Source organism: Carassius gibelio, chromosome A20 (assembly GCF_023724105.1).
Source record: "Carassius gibelio isolate Cgi1373 ecotype wild population from Czech Republic chromosome A20, carGib1.2-hapl.c, whole genome shotgun sequence".
NCBI classification, from domain to species: Eukaryota; Metazoa; Chordata; class Actinopteri; order Cypriniformes; family Cyprinidae; genus Carassius; species Carassius gibelio.
In genome coordinates, this window is record NC_068390.1 from 2992490 (window position 1) to 3016771 (window position 24282).

Here is a 24282-nt window from a genome sequence, read left to right on the forward strand (position 1 = left end):
AACCAGGGACAAAGAAGCTGGATATATTAAAGTGACGTGACATTCAGCCAAGTATGTGACCCATACTCAGAATTTGTGCTCTGCATTTAACCCATCCGAAGTGCACACACACAGAGCAGTGATAACACACACGCACACACACTGTGAACACACACCCGGAGCTGTGGGCAGCCAGTTATGCTGCAGCACCCGGGGAGCAGTTGGGGGTTCGATGCCTTGCTCAAGGGCACCTAAGTCGTGGGATATTGAAGGTCGATTTTAAGATTTTATTTACTGCGTGCAAAGCCAGAACATTTACAAAACATGTTTCCAGTAATTTTATTTCACACATGGCTCTTAACAGTGTGACATATGTAATGTCTCAGTTCTGTTCTGTTTTCTACTTGTATTTTGTGTCTTTTTAAGTATCTTCGGAGACCATTAAGAGTGTAAAATGGTTTATTTACATCAGATCTGAAGAATGTCATCATACTGATAATGAGCTTTTTTTCCCCTTAATCCAAATCTTTTGTTATAATGCTGTTACTACTAAACTGTAAAAATAAGGCAGGCTTTCCAATGATTCAACCATGCCATACAAACCCCATTAAAGTCAATAAATAAAATTGTATTTTAGTTCTGCAATAAACGCTTTATAATGTCGATGTTAAGTCCGATAATGTTTTACATCCATTGAGTGGAGTCAGAGAGAACTGCCTTCTAATTCTACAAAAGACAAAACAGCAGAAGCTCCATTAATGAACATCATGAGCCGCTCTGTGTCACAGTGTGAGTGGGGCGCGAGAGCGTTACCTCACTGAGCTCTGGGAACAGCTCCTGGACAGCGATGTCAAGCAGCACGTACGTCATCTAGGGGCAAACAAGAGGTCAATAAAGAGAAGAGCAGAGAGGGAGGCCGTTAGATGAGTGTACACTACAGCAGTTTGCACCTGTTTGTTGAGCAGTGGCTGCTGAATGGCATCGAAAAGCATCTTGACGCCCTCATACTTTGCTTCCTCACCGATACATTTCCCGACTAGATCTGAGAAACACCACACATCAATTAGGGATGTCCCATGAAAGTTCAAAACCCTGCTGCATTTCGAGACGGACAGGAAAATGTACTTGAGGTCTGGCTTAAAAACAGGGCTCGTCACGAACAAGCGATCAGTGCAGCTGTTATGAAGTACCTGGCAGGTAGTTCATCATCTCCTCGAAGGTCTGCTTGGCTCGTCTCTGTTTGTCCTCAGGAGAGCGTTCCTCTGCGCTCTCACAGAAAACAGCATCTGCAGAGGTGCAGAATCAGATCAGATGAAGAACACAAATCTGACCATGAGAACACAAACCCGGTGCATTGCCGTTGGGGGTTCATTGTGTTGGTCTCACTTCAGTCGTAGGTGTTGAAGGTGGAGGAGAGCGCTGTACATTCACTCCCCCCACCTACAGTTCCTGATGGAACTGAGACTCAAACCCGTGACCTCTGACAAGTCTGACTCACTAACCATTAGACCACAAAAAGAGTGTTTCCTAACACGAATCCTTGAGGTTCACCAACAGCACAGTATGTGTCTCTATCCAATAAAACACTTGATCAAACTCAACAGCTTGTTTGTATAGACTGTACTGCGTTCCAATTTTATTGCCCTGTTTTCTTAACAATGCGCCATCCCGTGGACTTCATAGTGAGTGCTTAAATCCGAAATTCACAATGGATCAGATTTATTATTTGCTCTTTTTATCCTAATGATTTGGTTTTCTGCACCATTCTATAGGCCTACAGGTGTGCTCGAGTGGTTGGGGAAATTAATAAGCAAAATAGTAGCAATATAACAAATTAATGGTAATTATAAGTAGTAATCATGGATAAATCTGGTTAAAACTGTAGTTAAAACCCTCATTATACACTAGAGCTGTGTGGGGTGGGAGAGAATAAGTGCTGTCTGATGTGACTTCACAAATCAAATTGGATTTTGGGATCTAGAGCTGCCTGAATCATCCCTTATATTAAATTGCAGATCAGTTTGACCTATTTTGATTACTGGAAGTTCTTGAGTTGTTTTCTCATCAATGGTCATGAACATGCCTGCAAAGTGTCTTTCTGAATCCCAATCTGGGAATCGAACCTATGTTCTTGGCACTGCTTAGCATTTGAGCTTCAGGACAACACACAAAAGTTGTGCTTTTCCATACTGCTTAAAATTATTGTCTGAGAATTATTAATATTAATGAAAAAAAGCTGTTTAACCTGATTTTTTTTTCTTGTCTGATTTTTGGTGAAACAATAAAAATCATACTCAGAGTGTGAACCCAAAATAAGGCAATGAATAGGTTTCGATCACTCCGTCCTAATCGAGGGGTTGAGGGTTTCCTTTGCTCATTTGAACTTCCAGTGAGTCCCTAATGGAAGTGCTTATTCAGAGAATGTATGTTTAAAGTGAAGTGGAAGGAAGTCCTGAAATGCATGAGTCTGATAAGGTACTGCTGGCAAGGCACCAGGAACAAAGTAACTGCAGACATCCATGAGGAAGTTCTATTGTTCATGATGCATTTTGGCATTATTTTTAGAGTGTATAACAGGTATCATGTATTGAAGAACTTGAAGAAAGGTGGACTTGAACAACACAAACCTCGCAATATAGTGATGAGGGAGACGAGGCGATGCTCTTGCATGATGTGCTCTAGTTTGAACTGGAAATAATGCCCTACATACGCCTCTAAAGTCCTCTTCAAGAGAATACGAGCTCCACTCAGGAAGTGATGCAGCCAATCAGGCATGTGGAACACAACCCGACCTGTGACCAAAAAAAATACAAAGAAATCTCCACTAACAACTGTGAAATACTGTTGTGTAATACCAGTCTGTACAGAAATAAAGAAGTGTCACATCTCATTTGGTTACTACATGACTACATGAGAGAAAAGTGCACGAGTCTTTAATAGGACTTTCATTGTCCAAACATAGTCACTATGAACGGTTACTTTTGTGTTCTTTGGAAAATATAACACCAAACAGATCACTTGAGACCACTTGGTTTTTAGTTTCTGGATTTGCTCTTATTTTCAGTAATCATACTTCATTATTAAGTGTTACAATGAATAAACTCGTTTGAACTTGTTTGAATTACATTCACTCACCTATGTACATCATGTAGTCATATACTCCATCCACCTCCATCAGCTCCATGAAGTAGTTCTGGTTGTGTTTTCTCTCCAGGCCCTCTGGCAGATTAGCATTGTTTCTGTACACTTCATTGAATAGCTAAAATGGTATGAGTGAAAATGTTATTTCCAGTATGAAAAATAATCAGAGAATATGACAGTCAAATCATAAATCTCACAATTCTGACTTTATAACTCAGAATTTTGTGTTGTGAAGTCAGAACTGTGACTATTTTTCACAATTTTGAGTTCATATCACGCAATTCTGAAAAAAAAAAAAATGTTGCAATTGTGAGTTTGAATCACTCAATTGTCAGAATTGTAAGATAAAAAGAAAAAAACTGCACCTTAAATTTTTTCAAATATAAAAAATAATGTCTTTTATAAGGCTAGTATAAATAGAAAATGCAGAGTAAATGTAAATTAAAGATTTAATAAATTAGCAATTTTTATGCTTGTGATCTATTGAAAGTGCAGATAATTATGAAGCATGTTTGACTGAATCTGGTTTTAATACATTACATGATATAATACATGACATAATACATTTTCTTAAAAATAAAATGATTTTATTGAATGTTAGTGTTTTGAGTAGTTAAGCACCTTTTTGTTATTTTCTGCAGTGGGGCTGAGAATGGTGAGCTCAGGTCTGCTGGGTTTGGGTTTGGGGGATTCACAGGAACTGAAGAATGACTGGATAAATGGCTCCAGGTTTTGTCCTTTCTAAAGAAAATCAGCAAGAAGAAACATCATGAAGTCATCAAAACCATTTCATGCTTTTCACATTCTGTGAGAATTTTTTTTTTTTTCTTCAGAAAACAGATGTGTCTGACTTTTGAATCACCTTTATTTATATAGTGCTTTAAACAAAATACATTGCGTCAAAGCACTGAACAACATTCATTTGGAAAACAGTGTCTCAATAATGCAAAATGATAGTTAAAGGCAGTTCATCATTGAATTCAGTTATGTCATCTCTGTTCAGTTGAAATAGTGTCTGTTTTTATTTGCAATCAAGTCAATGATATCGCTGTAGATGAAGTGACCCCAACTAAGCAAGCCAGAGGCGACAGCGGCAAGGAACCGAAACTCCATCGGTGACAGAATGGAGAAAAAAACCTTGGGAGAAACCAGGCTCAGTTGGGGGGTCAGTTCTCCTCTGACCAGACGAAAACCAGTAGTTCAATTCCAGGCTGCAGCAAAGTCAGATTGTGCAGAAGAATCATCTGTTTCCTGTGGTCTTGTCCTGGTGCTCCTCTGAGACAAGGTCTTTACAGGGGATCTGTATCTGGGGCTCTAGTTGTCCTGGTCTCCGCTGTCTTTCAGGGCAGTAGAGGTCCTTTCTAGGTGCTGATCCACCATCTGGTCTGGATACGTACTGGATCCGGGTGACTGAAGTGACCCTCTGATCTGGACACAGACTGGATCTCGTGGCCACGGTGACCTCGGAACAAGAGAGAAACAGACTAATATTAGCGTAGATGCCATTCTTCTAATGATGTAGAAAGTACGGTGTTATGTGAAGTGTTTCCGGTTCCGGTTTACCTAATTAATGCAGCCTAAAAATCCTTTAACGGATTTGGATATTAAAAGCATATTAGTATGTTATGTGTATGCCAGGTTAAAGAGATGGGTCTTTAATCTAGATTTAAACTGCAAGAGTGTGTCTGCCTCCCGAACAATGTTAGGTAGGTTATTCCAGAGTTTAGGCACCAAATAGGAAAAGGATCTGCCGCCCGCAGTTGATTTTGATATTCTAGGTATTATCAAATTGCCTGAGTTTTGAGGACGTAGCGGACGTAGAGGAGTATAATGTAAAAGGAGCTCATTCAAATACTGAGGTGCTAAACCATTCAGGGCTTTATAAGTAATAAGCAATATTTTAAAATCTATACGATGTTTGATAGGGAGCCAGTGCAGTGTGGACAGGACCGGGCTAATATGGTCATACTTTCTGGTTCTAGTAAGAACTCTTGCTGCTGCATTTTGGACTAGCTACTGCCCTGAAAGACAGCGGAGACCAGGACAACTAGAGCCCCAGATACAGATCCCCTGTAAAGACCTTGTCTCAGAGGAGCACCAGGACAAGATCACAGGAAACCGATGATTCTTCTGCACAATCTGACTTTGCTGCAGCCTGGAATTGAACTACTGGTTTCGTCTGGTCAGAAGAGAACTGGCCCCCCAACTGAGCCTGGTTTCTCCCAAGGTTTTTTTCTCCATTCTGTCACCGATGGAGTTTCGGTTCCTTGCCGCTGTCGCCTCTGGCTTGCTTAGTTGGGGTCACTTCATCTACAGCGATATCAGCGCTGTAGAGTAGCGGCCCTAGTACTGAGCCTTGAGGTACTCCATAATGCACTTGTGATCGATATGATACATCTTCATTCACTGCTACGAACTGATGGCGGTCATATAAGTACGATTTAAACCATGCTAATGCACTTCCACTGATGCCAACAAAGTGTTCAAGTCTATGCAAAAGAATGTTGTGGTCAATTGTGTCAAACGCAGCACTAAGATCCAATAAAACTAATAGAGAGATACACCCACGATCAGATGATAAGAGCAGATCATTTGTAACTCTAAGGAGAGCAGTCTCAGTACTATGATACGGTCTAAATCCTGACTGGAAATTCTCACATATACCATTATTCTCTAAGAAGGAATATAATTGTGAGGATACCACCTTTTCTAGTATCTTGGACAGAAAAGGGAGATTCGAGATTGGTCTATAATTAACAAGTTCTCTGGGGTCAAGTTGTGGCTTTTTTATGAGAGGCTTAATAACAGCCAGTTTGAAGGTTTTGGGGACATATCCTAATGACAATGAGGAATTAATAATAGTCAGAAGAGGACCTATGACTTCTGGAAGCACCTCTTTTAGGAGCTTAGATGGTATAGGGTCTAACATACATGTTGTTGGTTTAGATGATTTAACAAGTTTATACAATTCTTCCTCTCCTATAGTAGAGAATGAGTGGAACTGTTCCTCAGGGGGTCTATAGTGCACTGTCTGATATGATATGGTAGCTGACGGCTGAATGGTTGCAATTTTATCTCTAATAGTATCGATTTTAGAAGTAAAGTAGTTCATAAAGTCATTACTGTTGTGGTGTTGGGAAATGTCAACACTTGTTGAGGCTTTATTTTTCGTTAATTTAGCCACTGTATTGAATATATACTGATGCTAAACAACTATAGTAATTTTGTCCCATAAGAGATATAAAATCTGAAGAAAGCTAGAGACATGTACAGCTGTGTTCTCAAATTCAGTTCCTGGAAGTCCACAGCCCTGCAGAGGTTAGCTCCAGCTGCTTGCAAGTTTCTATTCTCCAGAAGTCGGAGCTGGGAATGACATCACATCCAACTGGACATCGTTCCATGATGGACAGGTCCATTGTTAGCCATACCAGTCGATTATAAACTGTATTTTGCCCAGATAAACACCATATTATCAGATCCCCAAAAAGAGGTTGGATAGTACTGTGTGCACCACAGACTTTATTGAGACAGACAAACATACACACTAATAAACAATACATTACTACAGTTTCTCTTCTGCTGATGCACTGAGTAGCCATATTGGATTCTAAAGTTGTAGTTGTTGTGATTCATCCGAGATTCTAAGTCTGAACTCCCAACACTCTTACAGTTTAAATCTAGATTAAAGACCCATCTCTTTGACCTGGCTTACACATAACACAATTAATGCAGCCTATAAATCCTTCAACGGATTTGGATATTAGAAGCATATTAGTAAGTAAACCGGAACTGGGAACACTTCCCATAACACCCGGTTTACTCGCTACATCATTAGAAGAATGGCATCTACGCTAATATTAGTCTGTTTCTCTCTTGTTCCGAGGTCACCGTAGCCACCAGATCCAGTCCGTATCCAGATCAGAGGGTCACTGCAGTCGCCCGGATCCAGTACGTATCCAGACCAGATGTGGATCAGCACCTAGAAAGGACCTCTACTGCCCTGAAAGACAGCGGAGACCAGGACAACTAGAGCCCCAGATACAGATCCCCTGTAAAGACCTTGTCTCAGAGGAGCACCAGGACAAGACCACAGGAAACAGATGATTCTTCTGCACAATCTGACTTTGCTGCAGCCTGGAATTGAACTACTGGTTTCGTCTGGTCAGAGGAGAACTGACCCCCCAACTGAGCCTGGTTTCTCCCAAGGTTTTTTTTGTTCTCCATTCTGTCACCGATGGAGTTTCGGTTCCTTGCCGCTGTCGCCTCTGGCTTGCTTACTTCATCTACAGCGATATCATTGACTTGATTGCAAATAAATGCTCAGATACTATTTAAACTGAACAGAGATGACATAACTGAATTCAATGATGAACTGTCTTTAACTATCATTTTGCATTATTGACACACTGTTTTCCTAATGAATGTTGTTCAGTGCTTTGACGCAATGTATTTTGTTTAAAGCGCTATATAAATAAAGGTGACTTGACTTGACTTGGGAGGGTGTTCCTGCTGGGAACTTGGAATTTCCCAATTCTGAGTACAAATGGAACACAGCACTAATAATCCTGTTTATTTAGGGTTGAAGCTCAATTCTGCAGGGCGGGTTGAGACCACTGCTGTACAGCAGAGAATTTAATCAAACAGTGTCACTAAATTATTGTGAATATTGTTTCCCACCTGAATTTTTACCAGATAAATTTGATATTTGGTTGAACAAACTGATGGTCTTGATCAAATGGCAGAATAATAAAAAAAAAATAAAGATATTATTGTAGTACACATAGCCTGAATGTGTACATCTGGGAAAACAGACCATTTTAAGGACAGCAATGCACTAAAAGCAAATGCGCATGCTAACTAAAGACCACTGTTACAGTTGGAATAATGTGAAATGATGAATCATTGATAAGACCAGGAAATGTGTATTTAAAAAGTAATAGATTTTATGTGTGTATTTATACTTTAAGGCACAATACAATCAAACATACATCCAAATTCTTACCTCTTTAATCAGTTTTCCTGGCACAGACTTAAATATCTTCCCTGCAGAGACAAACAGAAACTCATTATATTCAAAGCCTACTCTTCACATAATTTATATACTTTTATGCATTATGTTATAAGCATAATTTTGGCCATAATCCTAAGTATTAAACTGTGGGATTTCCTCCATTATTCCTAGCAGATGTTCTCAAGTTGTGTCAGACTTGATAAGAAAAACGTGAGAGTGTCATTACGGTTGTCCAGCTGAGTTTCTTACAGAAAAACAGAATCACTCTGGCCATATCCTTGGAGACAAACCGCTATAACAATATTGCTATTTTATTTGGAAAATAGCCATTGTATCTACTGTCTATAAGAATGGTGATAAAACTGATCCAAATATTGTACGATCTGTTTTGCCTTGTGCTGCAAAGGTGATGGAGAAATGAATTAATATCCAGTTGATAGGGATCCTTAAAATATATGTAACATCTTATCTGCAATCCAATCTGGTTTTAGTTCATCTAGTTGTATTATAGAAAAAAAAAAAAAAAATCTAATCTTATTTTGGTTGTCTCATTTAACAGATCCTAATACATATGTAAAGATTGATCAACAATGATCTGAACCATAGACTATTGAAATAGGGGTCCCTCAAGGCTCCGTGTTAGAAAAACCCTGTTTTTAATTTACATTATATGCAGTCACATGTGTACAAACACACTCATCTAGATACAAAAAATAGACTCAAATAATAAATCAAGACTTGTTGAGAAGATCATTTATGCTATTTATTCTTATCTACAGTAGTTAACGTTATTTTTACATAAACCTATACAGATTTTACTAATTGGGCTTTTACTGAACATCTTGCCAAAGTGAAATGTTTTTTTTTTTTTACTTATCTTAAGCTTTTTTGCTTTTCTTTATAAAAATGTTTAAGGTTGTTCTGATTGTGAATTTGCTGCCCCAAATAAATACAGTGCTACAAAAGCTACTGAAACTAGAGACAAATATTTCTACATGTGCATTTAAAAAAATATCAGTGAGTGCTTTTACCACATCGTGTAAATGGTTTAACTGAGTTTTTGTTTTTTACACATTGTAATGCGTGTTTGTATGTACGTTTGTATGTATGCACAATGTTGGTACCGCCTAATGAAAGGAAGTCGGAGAGCTGCTCTGAGATAAACATATATATTTCTGTCTCCTAGTGCACAGGAAAGACCGACAAAATAAAGTCAAACAAAAATGTGGCAGGATATATTACAGTAGCACTGCAGGATCATGACACTTTAGAGTTCATTAGAAGGCAGCTCTGTCATGGACATCCCATTATTTCTGTACCATAATCTGTACCATGAGGATTCCTGTTTTCTCGGACAAACATCCTCTCAGCTGTTGGCTCAACAATGTTTAACTCATGTTGTCAGACTGATTTATGAGCTTACTCCAAAGAGACAGCTGGAGACTGTTTTCTCACTACTGCAACTTCCAAAACATCCAATCAGATTTCAGAAGTGCATTAAAATTCCTAAGTAACATTTCATGTTGTCTAAATAGTTGATATACTCACACATGATAAATCCAAGGAAACAGCAACAATGAATGAAATTAGGACATTGACTTACAGTGGCCTTTCAGTACTTTAAAAAAAGTCTGAACACCATTACATTAGCATCATATTAAACAAAGACAAGCACACTTTTCAAGCAAAATGGAGGAAAAAAAGATAATCTAGTGTTGACAATGAAGATGAAAAATACTGCACCATTTTGTGATTATAAAACATATGTTCACATGAAAAATCAGTTCATAATTAGTGTGATAACACTGAAAACAAAAGAGAATTTGATAAAGAAAACTCTAGTATCATAAAGCAGAGATTATATTTGGCTTAAAATATTTTGTAATTTAATACAATGGCATTTCACTACAGCACCCGAAACCTTTTCGGGGTTACTGTAAAAGGTGGAATAATTGCTTATTGCTATTATGATTATTATTATTAAATGTAACATTGGCATCTTAATCATTCTGCTGCTGCAGCACTTTATACTCTCACTTTATCAGAAACACCTGTAAACCTACTATTCATGTGATTTTATAATAAGCCAATCATGTGGGAGCAGTACGATGCTTAAATTGCGTGAGCTGATGATTCAGAATGACTGCAGTCCCAATTACACACTGTCTAGACCTCACATTCACACCTGATAGGGCCATTAAAAAAGTTAGACCCAGATTTACCACAAACAAATCGCTTAATATCTCTACAAAGGGCACAGTCCGCAACATTCTCCTCAAACTGAGCACACACAGAAGTGTGTCTGAATTATGTGATTGGGGCATTCTTTTGAACTCTCTGCATTAAACATAGAAACGCATGCAAGAACTCCTGCACTGTCAGAAAAATGTGCAAACAGCTCCCTTAAAAGGACAACTTTGTACCTTATATACCCCTAAAAAGCAGGATAGTAGTTATATGTACCCTCCCAGAGGGACTTCAGGAGCCTGATCGAGACGGTTCGCAGCACGACGCCCGCGGCGACGATCGTCGTGTCAGGACCACTGCCCACGTATCGACGAGGACACGAAAGGTTCAGTAGACTTTTTGCTTTAAATGAATGGTTGTTGTCATGGTGTAAAGAACAGAAACTGCTATTTGTTAATAACTGGAATCTTTTCTGGGAGCGTCCTAGACTGTTTCGCGCTGATGGATTACACCCCAGCAAAATTGGAGCGGAGCTGCTCTCTGACAACATCTCCAGGACACTTCGCTCCATGTGACTAGTAAGACAATTCTCAAATAACCATTATGATGAGTTTTGTTCTAACCGCTTAAATGCTAAAGGTACTTGCGCTGTAAAACCTATTAAGACTGTGTCTGTTCCCCGAATAGTGAGGTCAAAATATAAATATAATGTAGGATCTAGAAAAAATCTTATCGTAATTAAACCAGAAAAATGTAAAGTAAATGAACAAAAACAATTTTTAAAGTTTGGGCTCATAAATATTAGATCACTCGCACCAAAAGCAGTTATTGTAAATGAAATGATCACAGATAATAGTTTTGATTTACTCTGCTTGACTGAAACCTGGCTAAAACCAAATGATTATTTTGGTCTAAATGAGTCTACTCCACCAAACTACTGTTATAAGCATGAGCCCCGTCAGACTGGTCGTGGCGGGGGTGTTGCAACAATATATAGTGATATTCTCAATGTTACCCAGAAAACAGGATACAGGTTTAACTCTTTTGAAATACTTCTGCTAAATGTTACTCTGTCAGACATGCAAAAGAAATCTAATGTATCTCTTGCTCTGGCTACTGTGTATAGACCACCAGGGCCGTATACAGAATTCCTGAAAGAATTTGCAGATTTCCTCTCAGACCTTCTAGTTACAGTTGATAAGGCGCTAATCATGGGAGATTTTAATATTCACGTTGATAATGCAAATGATACATTAGGACTTGCGTTTACTGACCTAATAAACTCCTTTGGAGTCAAGCAAAATGTCACCGGGCCCACTCATCGTTTTAATCATACACTAGATTTAATTATATCGCATGGAATCGATCTTACTGCTATAGATATTGTACCTCAAAGTGATGATATTACAGACCATTTCCTTGTATCGTGCATGCTGCGTATAACTGATATTAACTATATGTCGCAGCGTTACCGTCTGGGCAGAACTATTGTTCCAGCCACCAAAGAAAGATTCGCAAATAACCTGCCTGATCTATCTCAACTGCTAATTATACGCAAAAATACACACGAATTAGACGAAATTACTGACAACATGGGCACTATTTTCTCTAATACATTAGAAGCTGTTGCCCCAATCAAATTGAAAAAAGTTAGAGAAAAACGTACTGTACCATGGTATAACAGTAATACTCACTCTCTCAAGAAATTAACTCGTAGTCTTGAACGCAAATGGAGAAAAACTAACTTAGAAGTTTTTAGAATTGCATGGAAAAACAGTATGTCCAGCTATAGACAGGCTCTAAAAACTGCTAGGGCAGAGCATATACACAAACTCATTGAAAATAACCAAAACAATCCTAGGTTTTTATTTAGCACAGTGGCTAAGTTAACAAATTACCAGATGCCACCTGATTCAAATATTCCACCAACGTTAAATAGTAATGACTTTATGAATTTCTTCACTGATAAAATAGATAACATTAGAAATACAATAGCGAATGTAGATTCTACAGCGTCTAACACTTCAGTTTCATCCATCGCACCCAAAGATAAACTGCAGCGCTTTACAACCATAGGACAGGAAGAGCTAAATAAACTTACCACTGTATCTAAACCAACAACATGTTTATTAGATCCTGTACCCTCAAAATTACTGAAAGAGCTGTTACCTGTAGCAGAAGAAACGCTTCTCAATATCATAAACTCGTCGTTAACTTTAGGACACGTCCCAAAACCATTCAAGCTGGCGGTTATCAAGCCTCTTATTAAGAAACCAAAACTAGATCCTAGTGTACTGGCAAATTATAGGCCTATTTCAAATCTTCCATTTATGTCTAAAATTTTAGAGAAAGTTGTGTCTGCTCAATTGAGCACCTTCCTGCATAAAAATGATATGTATGAAGAATTTCAGTCAGGTTTTAGGCCCCACCATAGCACAGAAACTGCACTTGTTAAAATTACAAATGACCTGCTCCTTGCGTCAGACCAAGGCTGCATCTCATTTCTAGTCATACTTGATCTTAGTGCTGCGTTCGACACCATAGATCATGACATACTCATAGATCGATTACAAAACTATACAGGTATTCAAGGGCAGGCTCTAAGATGGTTTAGATCCTACCTGTCCGATCGCTACCATTTTGTTTACTTAAATGGGGAGTCATCTCATTTATCATCAGTAAAATATGGAGTGCCACAAGGATCCGTCCTAGGTCCCCTTCTATTTTCAATATATATGTTGCCCCTTGGTAATATTATTAGAAAATACGGAATTAGCTTCCACTGTTATGCTGATGATACTCAGCTATATATCTCAACGAGACCAGATGAAACTTCCCAATTATCTAAGCTAACAGAGTGTGTTAAAAATGTAAAAGATTGGATGACACACAATTTTCTCCAATTAAATTCGGATAAGACAGAGATACTAATTATTGGACCAAAAAACACTACACAGAATCTTGTAGATTACAATCTGCAACTAGACGGATGTACTGTTACTTCCTCTACAGTCAGAAATCTGGGTGTTATATTAGACAGCAATTTGTCTTTTGAAAATCATATTTCCAATGTTACAAAAACTGCATTCTTCCATCTTAGAAACATTGCCAAGCTACGAAACATGTTATCTGTTTCTGATGCAGAAAAGCTAGTTCATGCATTCATGACCTCTAGACTGGACTATTGTAATGTACTTCTAGGTGGTTGTCCTGCTTCGTCAATAAACAAGCTACAGGTAGTCCAAAATGCAGCAGCTAGAGTCCTTATGAGGTCAAGAAAATATGATCATATTACCCCAATTTTACAGTCTCTGCACTGGCTACCTATTAAGTTCCGTATCAGTTACAAATTATCATTACTTACCTATAAGGCCCTAAATGGTTTAGCTCCAGCATACCTAACTAGCCTTCTACCACGTTACAATCCATCACGCACCCTAAGGTCACAAAACGCTGGACTTTTGGTCGTTCCTAGGATAGCAAAGTCCACTAAAGGAGGTAGAGCTTTCTCACATTTGGCTCCCAAACTCTGGAATAGCCTTCCTGATAATGTTCGGGGTTCAGACACACTCTCTCTGTTTAAATCTAGATTAAAAACACATCTCTTTCGCCAAGCATTCGAATAATGTTTCTTTTTAATTGTGAGTGTAGTTGCATCTGTTCAAAGTTGCATTTTTATTCATTAGCTTGGGTTAAACTAATTTTACTTTGTTGGATCAGCAGCTATGCTAATGATGTCTGTATTTTGTTTCTATGTTTCGCCACGGGATTTACATCCCGTGGTAACTAGGATTTAAACAAGCTCCAGTCTGGATCCAGAACACCTGAGAAGAGATGATGCTGACCCTCAGAGGACCCCAGATGATGCTACCTTGAATCAACAAACAGAACTAACAATTATTGCTAAATGTGCGACTGAATCATATAATAACTTAATAATATTGATAGTTCATCGTCTAGCTGACTACGTCTTGTATTATTATCATTATTTTTCTAAAATCCTGTCAAATGTGCACAAACTACTAGCTACTAATAAATATTGTAGAAACATAATTTTCTGTAAAGTTGCTTTGTAACGATTTATTTTGTAAAAAGCGCTATACAAATAAACTTGAATTGAATTGAATTGAATTAAATACTCTTAAACTTAACATATGTAAATAAGGTACTCAGTTGATTATTGTTTTCTAGAGTTGAGATATCCAATAATGAAATGCATGGCTGAGAACATCCATGTTCTTTTAAGATAGTTAACATTTTTACATGATCCTCCCTTTCATCCAAACAATGATAGATCATCTCCTCCCTAGTTTCCTCTAAATGGTCACACATAAATCCTCACTGACATTGCGACACAGCACCAGTGTTGGACTGTTAGTTTGCTGCAGTAGGTGTTCCCTCTGCTGGCTGCCTAATAACAGTTATAAATCTTCCCCTTGGAATTATTAGGTTCTATCTGCATTACGAGTAGTTTTGAGATATTGAGTTTCAAAGTTTTTGTGTTCCAATCGACTGTGTAGATAGAACCTTTTTTTTTTTTTTTTTTAAATCCCATAATGTACACAACATTAAAAAATCTATCACGATGTAAATACGTTGACAGAATACGAATATGTGAATAACTAAATTTTGACAAAAATGTCAGATAGAACCTTATAATTCCAAGGGGACGAAATGTCATTCACAGATGTCATGCCATGTTGCTGAATGCCACAAGCTGGCCGATATCGATTCTTGAGACTGTTCAGCTTTGCAGATCGCATTGTGAATACTGCAGGCTGGTGTTGAAGCTGTGATTTGATCTATTTCCAGCGGTAGCCTTGATTTAATCTGAAAAGCTATTAACAGATGCATACTCTGACATACTCATACTCTGAATGTGATTAAGTTCTCCATTATGGCATTATTTTATGGACAAATGTCGAAAGCACATTATCGTAGTATGAAAGCACATTAATACAATGCGCGAATCTCTCCGCGTGTCTCCACACTTAAGACGAGTCTCTCCTCTCTCTCAAACTTTGTCCTGTGCACTCTCAAATCTCTCTGTGCTCACGCGCTATAGATATTATTTTCGCACCTGAATTAAACGTTGTCAAAGGTTATCATTATGCAATTTTAAAAAGTTGTCTTAAAACAGATTTTTGCAAGGGCCTTTCCTTGTTATTTTAATTGTTGTATTTTTGTTTTAAAATAATCTGGTTATTGTAGCTAGTAATTTGTTTTACTTGTTTTCACATATGCATCTCTCTGTAAAATAGGCTACTTTGTAAACACCGCTTTAAATAATAAATAAAGCTTTAACCAATCAGACCTCCAATTGGCTGAATGAACTGAACCTGGAATTATTTTGACAATCAAGGATGGTTCTTTAATTTCTTTCATGTGTTATAATAATTACTGTAGCAATGTTAATAAATAGAAATTGGGTGCTTGCATGATTTGTACATAACCTCTTTCCAACTGGTTGGTCTCGAAGCAGTTTATCTAAACACAACATATTATAGCCTGTGGCCCTAAAGACTTTATATTAAACATCAATGTTATGTCATAATATGTCAGAGGTACCTCGACTGAATTTAAAATTATTGCAATAAATTATCAGTTTGCATGATGACGATTAGTTCTCAAATCAAATCAACTCCTCAAATCAACATCAAATGTAAAAATAGCTGTAAATGATGCAAGATATAATAATAAACAGCATGCTGTTTGGACATTTATTGGGAGTTTTTTTAATGCTCATTTGCATAAACTTTTCTCAACTTGTGTCACTGTTGTGTCTCCATCCTGTCACTAATGGCTGCCAGCTCTCCACTGAAAATGAATGTGATCCTGTCACTGGTGGTGTGAGCAGGGCTTAAACAGTGTCTAATCAGCAGTTATGTGGCGCTGTAAGAACATCAACTGGCCAAACAATGGGATACAGTGGTGTGGAGAAGAGTATTCTGCGTCTAATATCTTTTCTAGAGCGTCTGTTAAAAACAACAACAACTTGTAATTTACTTCTGGCTCCATAGCTGATTTAATCTGCCTGCAACTGTTCAATCGCAAGAGACTATTACATCTGCAAGGTGATGCTGATTTTAAAACGGTTGTGTTAACAAACAATATTTGTATTTGACAAGACTTACTTCATTTAAAAGTAAACACTTCAAGCTTTCGATAGATATATATTTCTCATGTTTGTGTGTCAAGTAATCGCTGAGTTTGGATTCATTTTAGTGACGTGTTTCAGAAAGTTATACGTGGAGACTGAGACCGAGACGGCTGAAAGCACACCCTGGTTATTTCCTGTTTTTATTTTAGATTTGAAATTTATTTTTAGTTCTTTTCGAGGTCATCATGAAAAAACGTGACAGACCACACTGGTGCGGTCTTTGACCACAGAGGGTTAATCTGCATATCAACCAGACAAATTACATAAACGGAAAATGAGATCAAGCAGAAACAGATTGTGGGTTAGATTAACTAGAAATAGATCTTTAAAAATAGCAATTGACTTGTTGGCTGTCGCGTCATAGCTGTGTGGGCGGAGTCGGGTGGGGATAACAGTCCTTTCCCCCTCATTGGAAAAGCATGGTGTAGATTCAGAATGGCCAACATAAAATCATTTCTGCCACTCGACAGAACAACATATGTATAAAAACTGAGCCGTATTGGGTCGGACTGTCCGTACGATATCTGTGACTGGACGAACGACCCAACGAGATGGACAAAGGTGTCGTTTCCCGACATTTTCTGTTACCTAATACTAGGTGTGTGCTGAGGCTGCCTAATCATTTTCACAAATACATTTCAGAAATATATAACATGAAAATTTGTATATAAAATATGAATAAAACATGGTTATTGGTTACTAGTTAAACCATAGAGAAAAAAAAAAAAAACGGTTTGCTACACTAACCATAGTTTAACCAATGTATTTGTAGTAAAACTGTGGTTATAGGCTATAATTGGTAATAAACATGCCAAAATAATAATAATAATAAAATAAAACAAAATCTGGCTAGCCTTCTATACATTTACTATAGTAATACTATGGCTAATTTTCATAAGGGATTGTGTATAATAATAGAAAATATATGTTTTAATAGGTTATGACATTACAAAATATCAGGGAGTGAGATGTATTTGATTGTGAGGTGAAGGAGCGTTACTGTAAGCCGTGCAGGGGACAGGACTAATGCCAGATCACTGAAGAGTAAGTTGTGTAGCCTAGTAGAGGTACAGAATGCCAAACAGCAACTTTTTGGCACTGCACAGAGCCAAAATCAATAGAAATCTTTACAGAAAGTAAAGATCAAGTGCCTAATAAGGTCTCTGCACCCCTATTGTGGGGCAGGAAAAAATCATTTGTGAGATACCTTCGCTGGGAGAACAGAACACATGATTATTATTGTCCGTTGTTTGACTGAATGGTGTCTGTTCCCGTCAAAACTACTGAGCTCAGACTAATGAGACCAGACCAGCTTCTAAACACAAATAAATACACAGAATCTCCTGGGAGTTTACTCTTTGGTGCAAAAGAGCTGGCTGCAGTTCTGTAAATGGACATGCTTCTAGATCAGAGATATCTATGGAGATTATTGTGAGCTGAAATAATTAACTTTGATGAGGCAGAGCACATCAAACCTTGAGGCGGATGGACTACAACAGCAGTGGACCACACATCAGCTTTCACCTCAGTCAGCCAAGAACTGGACTGGAAAAATACAGCCTGGTCTGGTGAATTTGGAAGCTGTACCTGCAGTGCTTGAACAGTTCAGGCTTGTTAGCGGTGGTGTAATGGTGTGAGGAAGGTCTTGACACAATTCAGGCCCATTAATACCAAACAATCATTGCTTGTAGTGTTGGGCGATATGGTTATTTTTCAAATCGTCATATCGTCAGCCCGTGAGATCGACGATACACAATATTATCGTGGCTGGGTGGAGCAAGAGAGAGACTCTTTGTTCCTGTCATAGCAGAACTATTTGGTGTTTTAAACCGTGCCGGTGCACGAGAGAGAGCCTATGGAAACACCAATAATCGAAAATATATACTTTCAAACATACTGATAAACTAACGTTAAATATAAAAATACTGTATTTAAAACAGCTAGTTCATATATAGTCGGACTCAACTGGACTCAAATCTGCCGCATCTGCGCACGGAATTAATCAGTCTAAATGTTCTGTAAAGTCCGTAAACGGTGAAAATCAATAGTAGATTTCATTTAAAAGTCCAGGAGTTTAACACTAATATTGGGCATAAATGAACACGTTAAATATAAAGTATTTAAAGCAGGTAAGTTCATATGTTTGGAGTAAGTTGAATTGAACTGATGCATCAGTCATACAGCGCTCTGGACCACCCGCCTCATGACGAGCTCGACGCACCGCCACAAAAACAAGAATGAGATGCATTCTAACATAACCGTGGCATTAAACTCAGTTAGTGAAGGCTCGTTTAAAATATTGCACATATATAGACCGTTCAGATTACTTGTTAAAGTGCAATGAAATACCTTATATCTGCAGACGATGTAGTCTGTTTGTGGATGTAGACTTAGTAACGGCCAAAACGATGCATCACATTATAGTTTGGAGTACATGAAAATAATAACAAGGTGGCAGAGCAAACTTATCATCCATAGTGGTTCTCACATAGTGCCTCTACATGTCATCACCACATAGTGAGTGTTATAATCGCTCTGCCGCCTTGTTAATATTTTGTCTTTACTTCATTTGTAATGCCAAGAAAGAGTTAATCTCTCATGTTTGAGAAGAGCGCGATGCCGTGTAGCAGCCATTAAATGTGTGGGACACCAACTCCTCATTTTCTATCTCTTTCATTTCATGGATTTAACGAGTTATCCGAGTCAAAGCGGACAACTTCAGCGACTACAGGCTCTAATCCTCCTGCGCTCGCAGTGCGTGTGAAATCCCTTACAAAAAATAACCATGGTTTTATTATAGTTATATTATAACTGTAGTAACCTATGGTTTTTTGGCGTATTGACTACCAATTGTATAACCACAGATTTACTACAAATACCATGGTTAAACTGTGGTTAATATAGCAAAACCATGGTTAATTTGTGGTTACCATGGTTTAACTATAGGAACTATGGTTTTTTGGTTTTATTTGTAGTAAAACCATAGTAAATTTTCATGCAGTGATGAAGTGAAATAGTTGTGCAGTTTGATAGCCGAATTATAATAAGCAGCCTAATAAAAATAATAGTTGTTATTATTATTATTATTATTATTATCTAATACATTAATAGGAGAATGAGCCTAATATCGTCTCGATTATCGACAGAGAAATCTGCTTATGTCGATATCTCTGATTATTGTCGATACACGATACAATCGTCTATCGGCACAAACCTAATTGCTTGAACGCTAAAGTCTATTTGTGTCTTGTTGCTGACCGTGTTTATCCCATCATGGCCATAATTGACCAATCTTGTATGCCTGCTTCCATCACATCACAAAGCAAAGTCATCTCAAACTAGTTTCAGGAACATGACAATGAATTTGCTGTTATTTATTTGCCTACTCAGTCACTGGATCTGAATCCAAAACTACGCTCCTGGAGCCTGAAGTAACTTTGCACATTTCACATGTCTCCTTAATCAAACAGACCTGATTCAGTGTTTTTAGTCTTTTTTTCACTGATCCATGTGAACAATGTTGTCATCCATTTTTAGTAAAGAAGCACAGAAGAAGCTGGCCGAATAAAACCAAACCAAATCAAATGCGCAGGCGTGTTGTGTGAAGTAGAGCAGATTATGTGGACATGGTTAAGGGGGAGTAAACATACCCAGGTTGACATCTGGAAGCTTTTTGTCATTGAACTGAGACTCGATGCTGTGAGGAGACAGGAAGTCTGCCAGCAGCTGACTGTTACTCAGTTCAGGGTGATGCAGCAGATTCTTCAGGAAACAGAGAGATTCATGTCATCATCTAACACACTACATCACCCTGATACATCAAAACATGTAGTTTAAATACAAGCAGAGAGTCGGTGTCCTTCGTCAACAGACAAATATTAATAGCAATCATGCTACGCAAATACAGACAGAGAAGGCCTGATTTTAAGCAACCTTACGTCAGACTGCTGAAAGCTGTTTGTACTTCACTTTGTTAATGAGATGAAGGCAAGGGTAAAAAGCTCAAGTAAATTACCTGTAAATATTCCTCAAATTCACCTCGTTTGGAGGACAGAAATTCGTAATTCTTTGGTCCAATGATTCTTTTGGAAGGGAGTTGAGCGTCCTGGAATGGACCTGTAATAGAAAAACAAAGCAGAGAGATGAATAATCCATAAACGGAAGCCTCTGTCAAGAAGAGAGAGACAACAAACAACTTTACCATGAAATTGTGTGAGTTTAGATTCCAGCACATAAAACTCCAGGTATCTTCTGCACACAGACCAGCTCTCGGTCTCGTGCCCCACTGTGAAGCAAATAAGCACTTTCACAAAGTGGCTCTGTTCTTGTGTAATAATAAATAGTTTAATGAAATGCAATTTAATGTAAATTTAGTACGCAAACTCGCCATTTTTTCTGTCGTGGCGCTCCACGTCGATGCAGAAGACTGGAGTGTGCTCTTTCTTAACCTCGTCATCCAAAAAATCCACATAAGGGATTGAGATGGTCCAAGCGGCAAGGTTTCGCGACGTTCCTTGAGTTCCCACCACCTCCACTGGCCCTGGAGAGTCGTCCTCAAACACCATCACTGCTTCCTCCACCTGACCGTACACAACCGTGAATGTTCGGAAAACATCCTCGAAACAGAGTGCCAATTAAAATGTCTGCGTAATTGAGTGCACGTTCTGTAGAGGGCGTCACAGGTTTTGAGCAACAGCCAGATGTGTCCGCTGAGAGTGATAACACAAAGGCCAAACACTAATCGCTCTTGATGCTACTTAATGCATTCATGTATTATTAACGTAGAATAATAATTACCATTAAAAATGTACTCATATAAATTATTAAGAATTCTTAATAATGTTATTATTTTTTGTCATATTATCAAGTTCCAGTCGTTTTTGCGATTGTACCACTATTTCGTGGTGCTTGTATTGGTACACGCACCATTACATATTACTGGTACAGAGTTAGGTTTGCCAACTTCAGAACAGGAAAAGAGAGGACAACTGTGGTTCTTTATAGGAGAAGAAAGGACAGAATCAGGGATGCTAAAATATTTGTGCTGTACCACATGTATGTCATTTCTGTGAATGTATAAATGTTTTTTGTTTTTAAGTTCACCAAAAATTATCACAGATGTTTTGCTTAACCGACTGATGTATAATTATTCATACAATAAATAATAATGTCATAAAAAAAAGAAATGTTACACACAAACAAAATAAAATAAATTTGACTAAATTGTACCATTATAGGATTTGTGACTGCACAAGTGGTGTAGTAATTACAAAGCCTACACACACACACACACACACACACACATATATTTGGGCTGGGCGATATATATATAACAATATGATCATGCACATTTAGTCAGTAAATCCGGTTCCCTGATTAGCGCTAAATTGGCATCACCTGCTTTCAAATGGAGCGGCACTTAATAGACAGAACCATAGTTAACTGACTAGCTACGCAAAATATCGCGTTCATTATCGCAGATGAATCTTCTTTGATAATGAACACGATATTGTGCAGCTAGTCAGTAGCTAGTCTGTATGAAATGGCAGATGATCCACATAGGTCTGGGGCAGGGCAAGTGCGTTAAACGCGTTAACAATTTTAACGCATTATTGTTCTCCATTCTCCAGTTAATTAATCTAAGGCGTTAAATTACCAGCCATAATATATATATATATATATATATATATATATATATATATAGCATAAAATCTGAAAGCATAAGAACTGAGAGTCATGAGACAGTGGCGTCCAGTGGATGACATAGAAAGTAGGCAAACCCGTTGATGAACGTGGAAGTGACGAGTGCAGAAGAGCAGAGGAGACCAGTCATGAATTAGTACAAAACAAGGATTTGTAGAGAAAAAAAAAGTCAAGAGGATTTCAATATATGCGCCAAAAGGACACTGGTTTTCCTTTGCTGTTTTCACCAGCGTTTACGCTATGCCTTCGCCCAACATTATCTGCTGGACGCCACTCTCTCATGAACACACATACAACAGTTAGCGGAAGTTAAAGATTAAGGTTTATAAAGTTGTAAATATGGATGTTTTTCTTACACAATCGCATCACGCCGCTTCAGAAAGCCTTTATTAACCCCCCGGAGCCGTGTGGACTTATTTTACAATGGATGGGTTCAGTTTTTTGGATTTCAAATTTTGGCTGACCATCCACTCCCATTATAAAGCATGGATTAGCCTGAACATTATTTAATATAACTCTGATTGTATTTGTCTGGAAGAAGAATGTCATATACATGTAGAATGGCTTGAGGGTAAGTTAATAATGGGATACTTTTCATTTTTGGTTGAACTATGCCTTTAATGCCTTGTTCTGCATGAGCATAATTTAGATCCCTTAAGCCTACACAATATCGGAAAAGTTGTAGTTAATAGGAGAATTGGTCCCCAAACTATAATGTTCAGTGTCGACGTGTTTCTGAAGGGTTTTTCTCACCGTGTCGTCGTCTTCTTCAATCATGGCGTGCTGTGGTAGCAGTGCGCCCTCCATTGTGCTACTCTTGAACACGCCTTTTATTTTGCTTCCAATACGGCTGATCCCAAACGACTCGCCACGCTTTGATGTGTTCCTGTGTGCAAAAACACAGTGATACTATTTTGTTGCAAATTCAAAATAGTTGCTTAAAAAGACAAAAACAGCACTCTACACTGCACCAAAGACACACAACCAATGACAGGGCACATTATACAATGAAAACATGATCACAGGAAATGATGAATATACACTAAATAACTTAAAAAAAAAAAAAAAAAAAAAACAAGTGCAACACAGCTACAGGCTCAAACAATGCAAGGTAATGCAGATAGTCCAGTAAACCCATGCATCAATCCTGTGGCCTGTGCTAAACCTGGACCTTCTTCTGTATTACAGACAGATGGCCAAACTGGTCAAAGATGAGCAGCAAGGTGGGAGCATCTTCCACCCCAGACTTACTTCCTGGGGAGGGCTGGTATTACTGTAGGTGGATGTGGCTGTGGCTCTGGAATTGACCAATGGGGACCTGTGGCCAGTGATATAATTCCAGGCCAAAGGGATGCTGTCAAGTCTAAATGAAGCAAATAAGCATGCGAGCACAGATAATGGGAACATTAGCACCAGAGGAGAGCTGGAGATGGACAGATTAAATGGTTCGAATGCAGATCAAATTGTAATTCATTACTCTGCTTAATTTGCATGAAGAATAAAAAAAAAAAAAAAAAAAAAAAACATGGATCTGGTGCGTGTAGCCATGTAAGTCAGTGGGTATTTTGAGCCTCAGATGGTACATCAGTGTTTCCCACACACAGACTTTACTTGGGCAGGCCGCACAGGTATATTAAAGTCTGCCCAAGCATATTTCATCTCTTTCGAAATTATATTCACATGATTTTGCAGTTTGACGTCATCATGAAAGTTTATGCTTGACATTAATTTTCTTGGCAGTTTAAACTTTCAAGTGATTTTTTTTCTTTTCTTTATATTTTAAGTTCAAGTTCATGGGAGGTTATGAGAGGTCTCAATTTGGTATTGGCATACTGTTCAATCAGAGAATGTTCTGTGCACACACGCCTGAAACATGCACAAAGAAAGCTTTCTTTCTTTTTCATGGTGTACTGAACTTAAATTGTCAAACACGCACAAAGTTATGCCAAAACTCAGTTATGTCTTAAGTGAACGTAAGTGAAGTGAGCATTTGAGAAAAGAATCAGATACTGAATCTGTGCATTAGGTCTTAAAGTGACGGCAGCCTAATAAACCTGTAGCTGTCATTGAGTGTAATTCATGTTAAACAATAAAAAAAGAA

At 38.1% G+C, this 24282-nt stretch overlaps 1 protein-coding gene across 6 annotated transcripts in view; it reads right to left on the minus strand.

Moving 5' to 3' along the window:
• Positions 1 to 24282, minus strand: part of LOC127938311 (sorting nexin-14) — a 51603-nt gene that overhangs the window by 9611 nt on the left and 17710 nt on the right. For 2 of the 6 annotated variants that reach the window (XM_052534840.1, XM_052534842.1), the window contains 13 exons: positions 22935 to 23067; positions 20866 to 21058; positions 20680 to 20763; positions 20494 to 20594; positions 20129 to 20240; positions 8123 to 8163; positions 3742 to 3861; positions 3115 to 3238; positions 2607 to 2771; positions 1170 to 1265; positions 930 to 1021; positions 793 to 849; positions 253 to 705 (listed from right to left, as the gene is read on the minus strand). In XM_052534840.1, coding sequence (XP_052390800.1) covers positions 700 to 705; positions 793 to 849; positions 930 to 1021; positions 1170 to 1265; positions 2607 to 2771; positions 3115 to 3238; positions 3742 to 3861; positions 8123 to 8163; positions 20129 to 20240; positions 20494 to 20594; positions 20680 to 20763; positions 20866 to 21058; positions 22935 to 23067 — 1324 coding nt within the window. In that variant the 3' untranslated portion in view covers positions 253 to 699. Of the gene's footprint in view, positions 1 to 252; positions 850 to 929; positions 1022 to 1169; positions 1266 to 2606; positions 2772 to 3114; positions 3239 to 3741; positions 3862 to 8122; positions 8164 to 20128; positions 20241 to 20493; positions 20595 to 20679; positions 20764 to 20865; positions 21059 to 22934; positions 23068 to 24282 lie in introns of those variants that run through there. The other 4 variants (XM_052534841.1, XM_052534843.1, XM_052534838.1 and 1 more) reach the window with 2 other exon arrangements.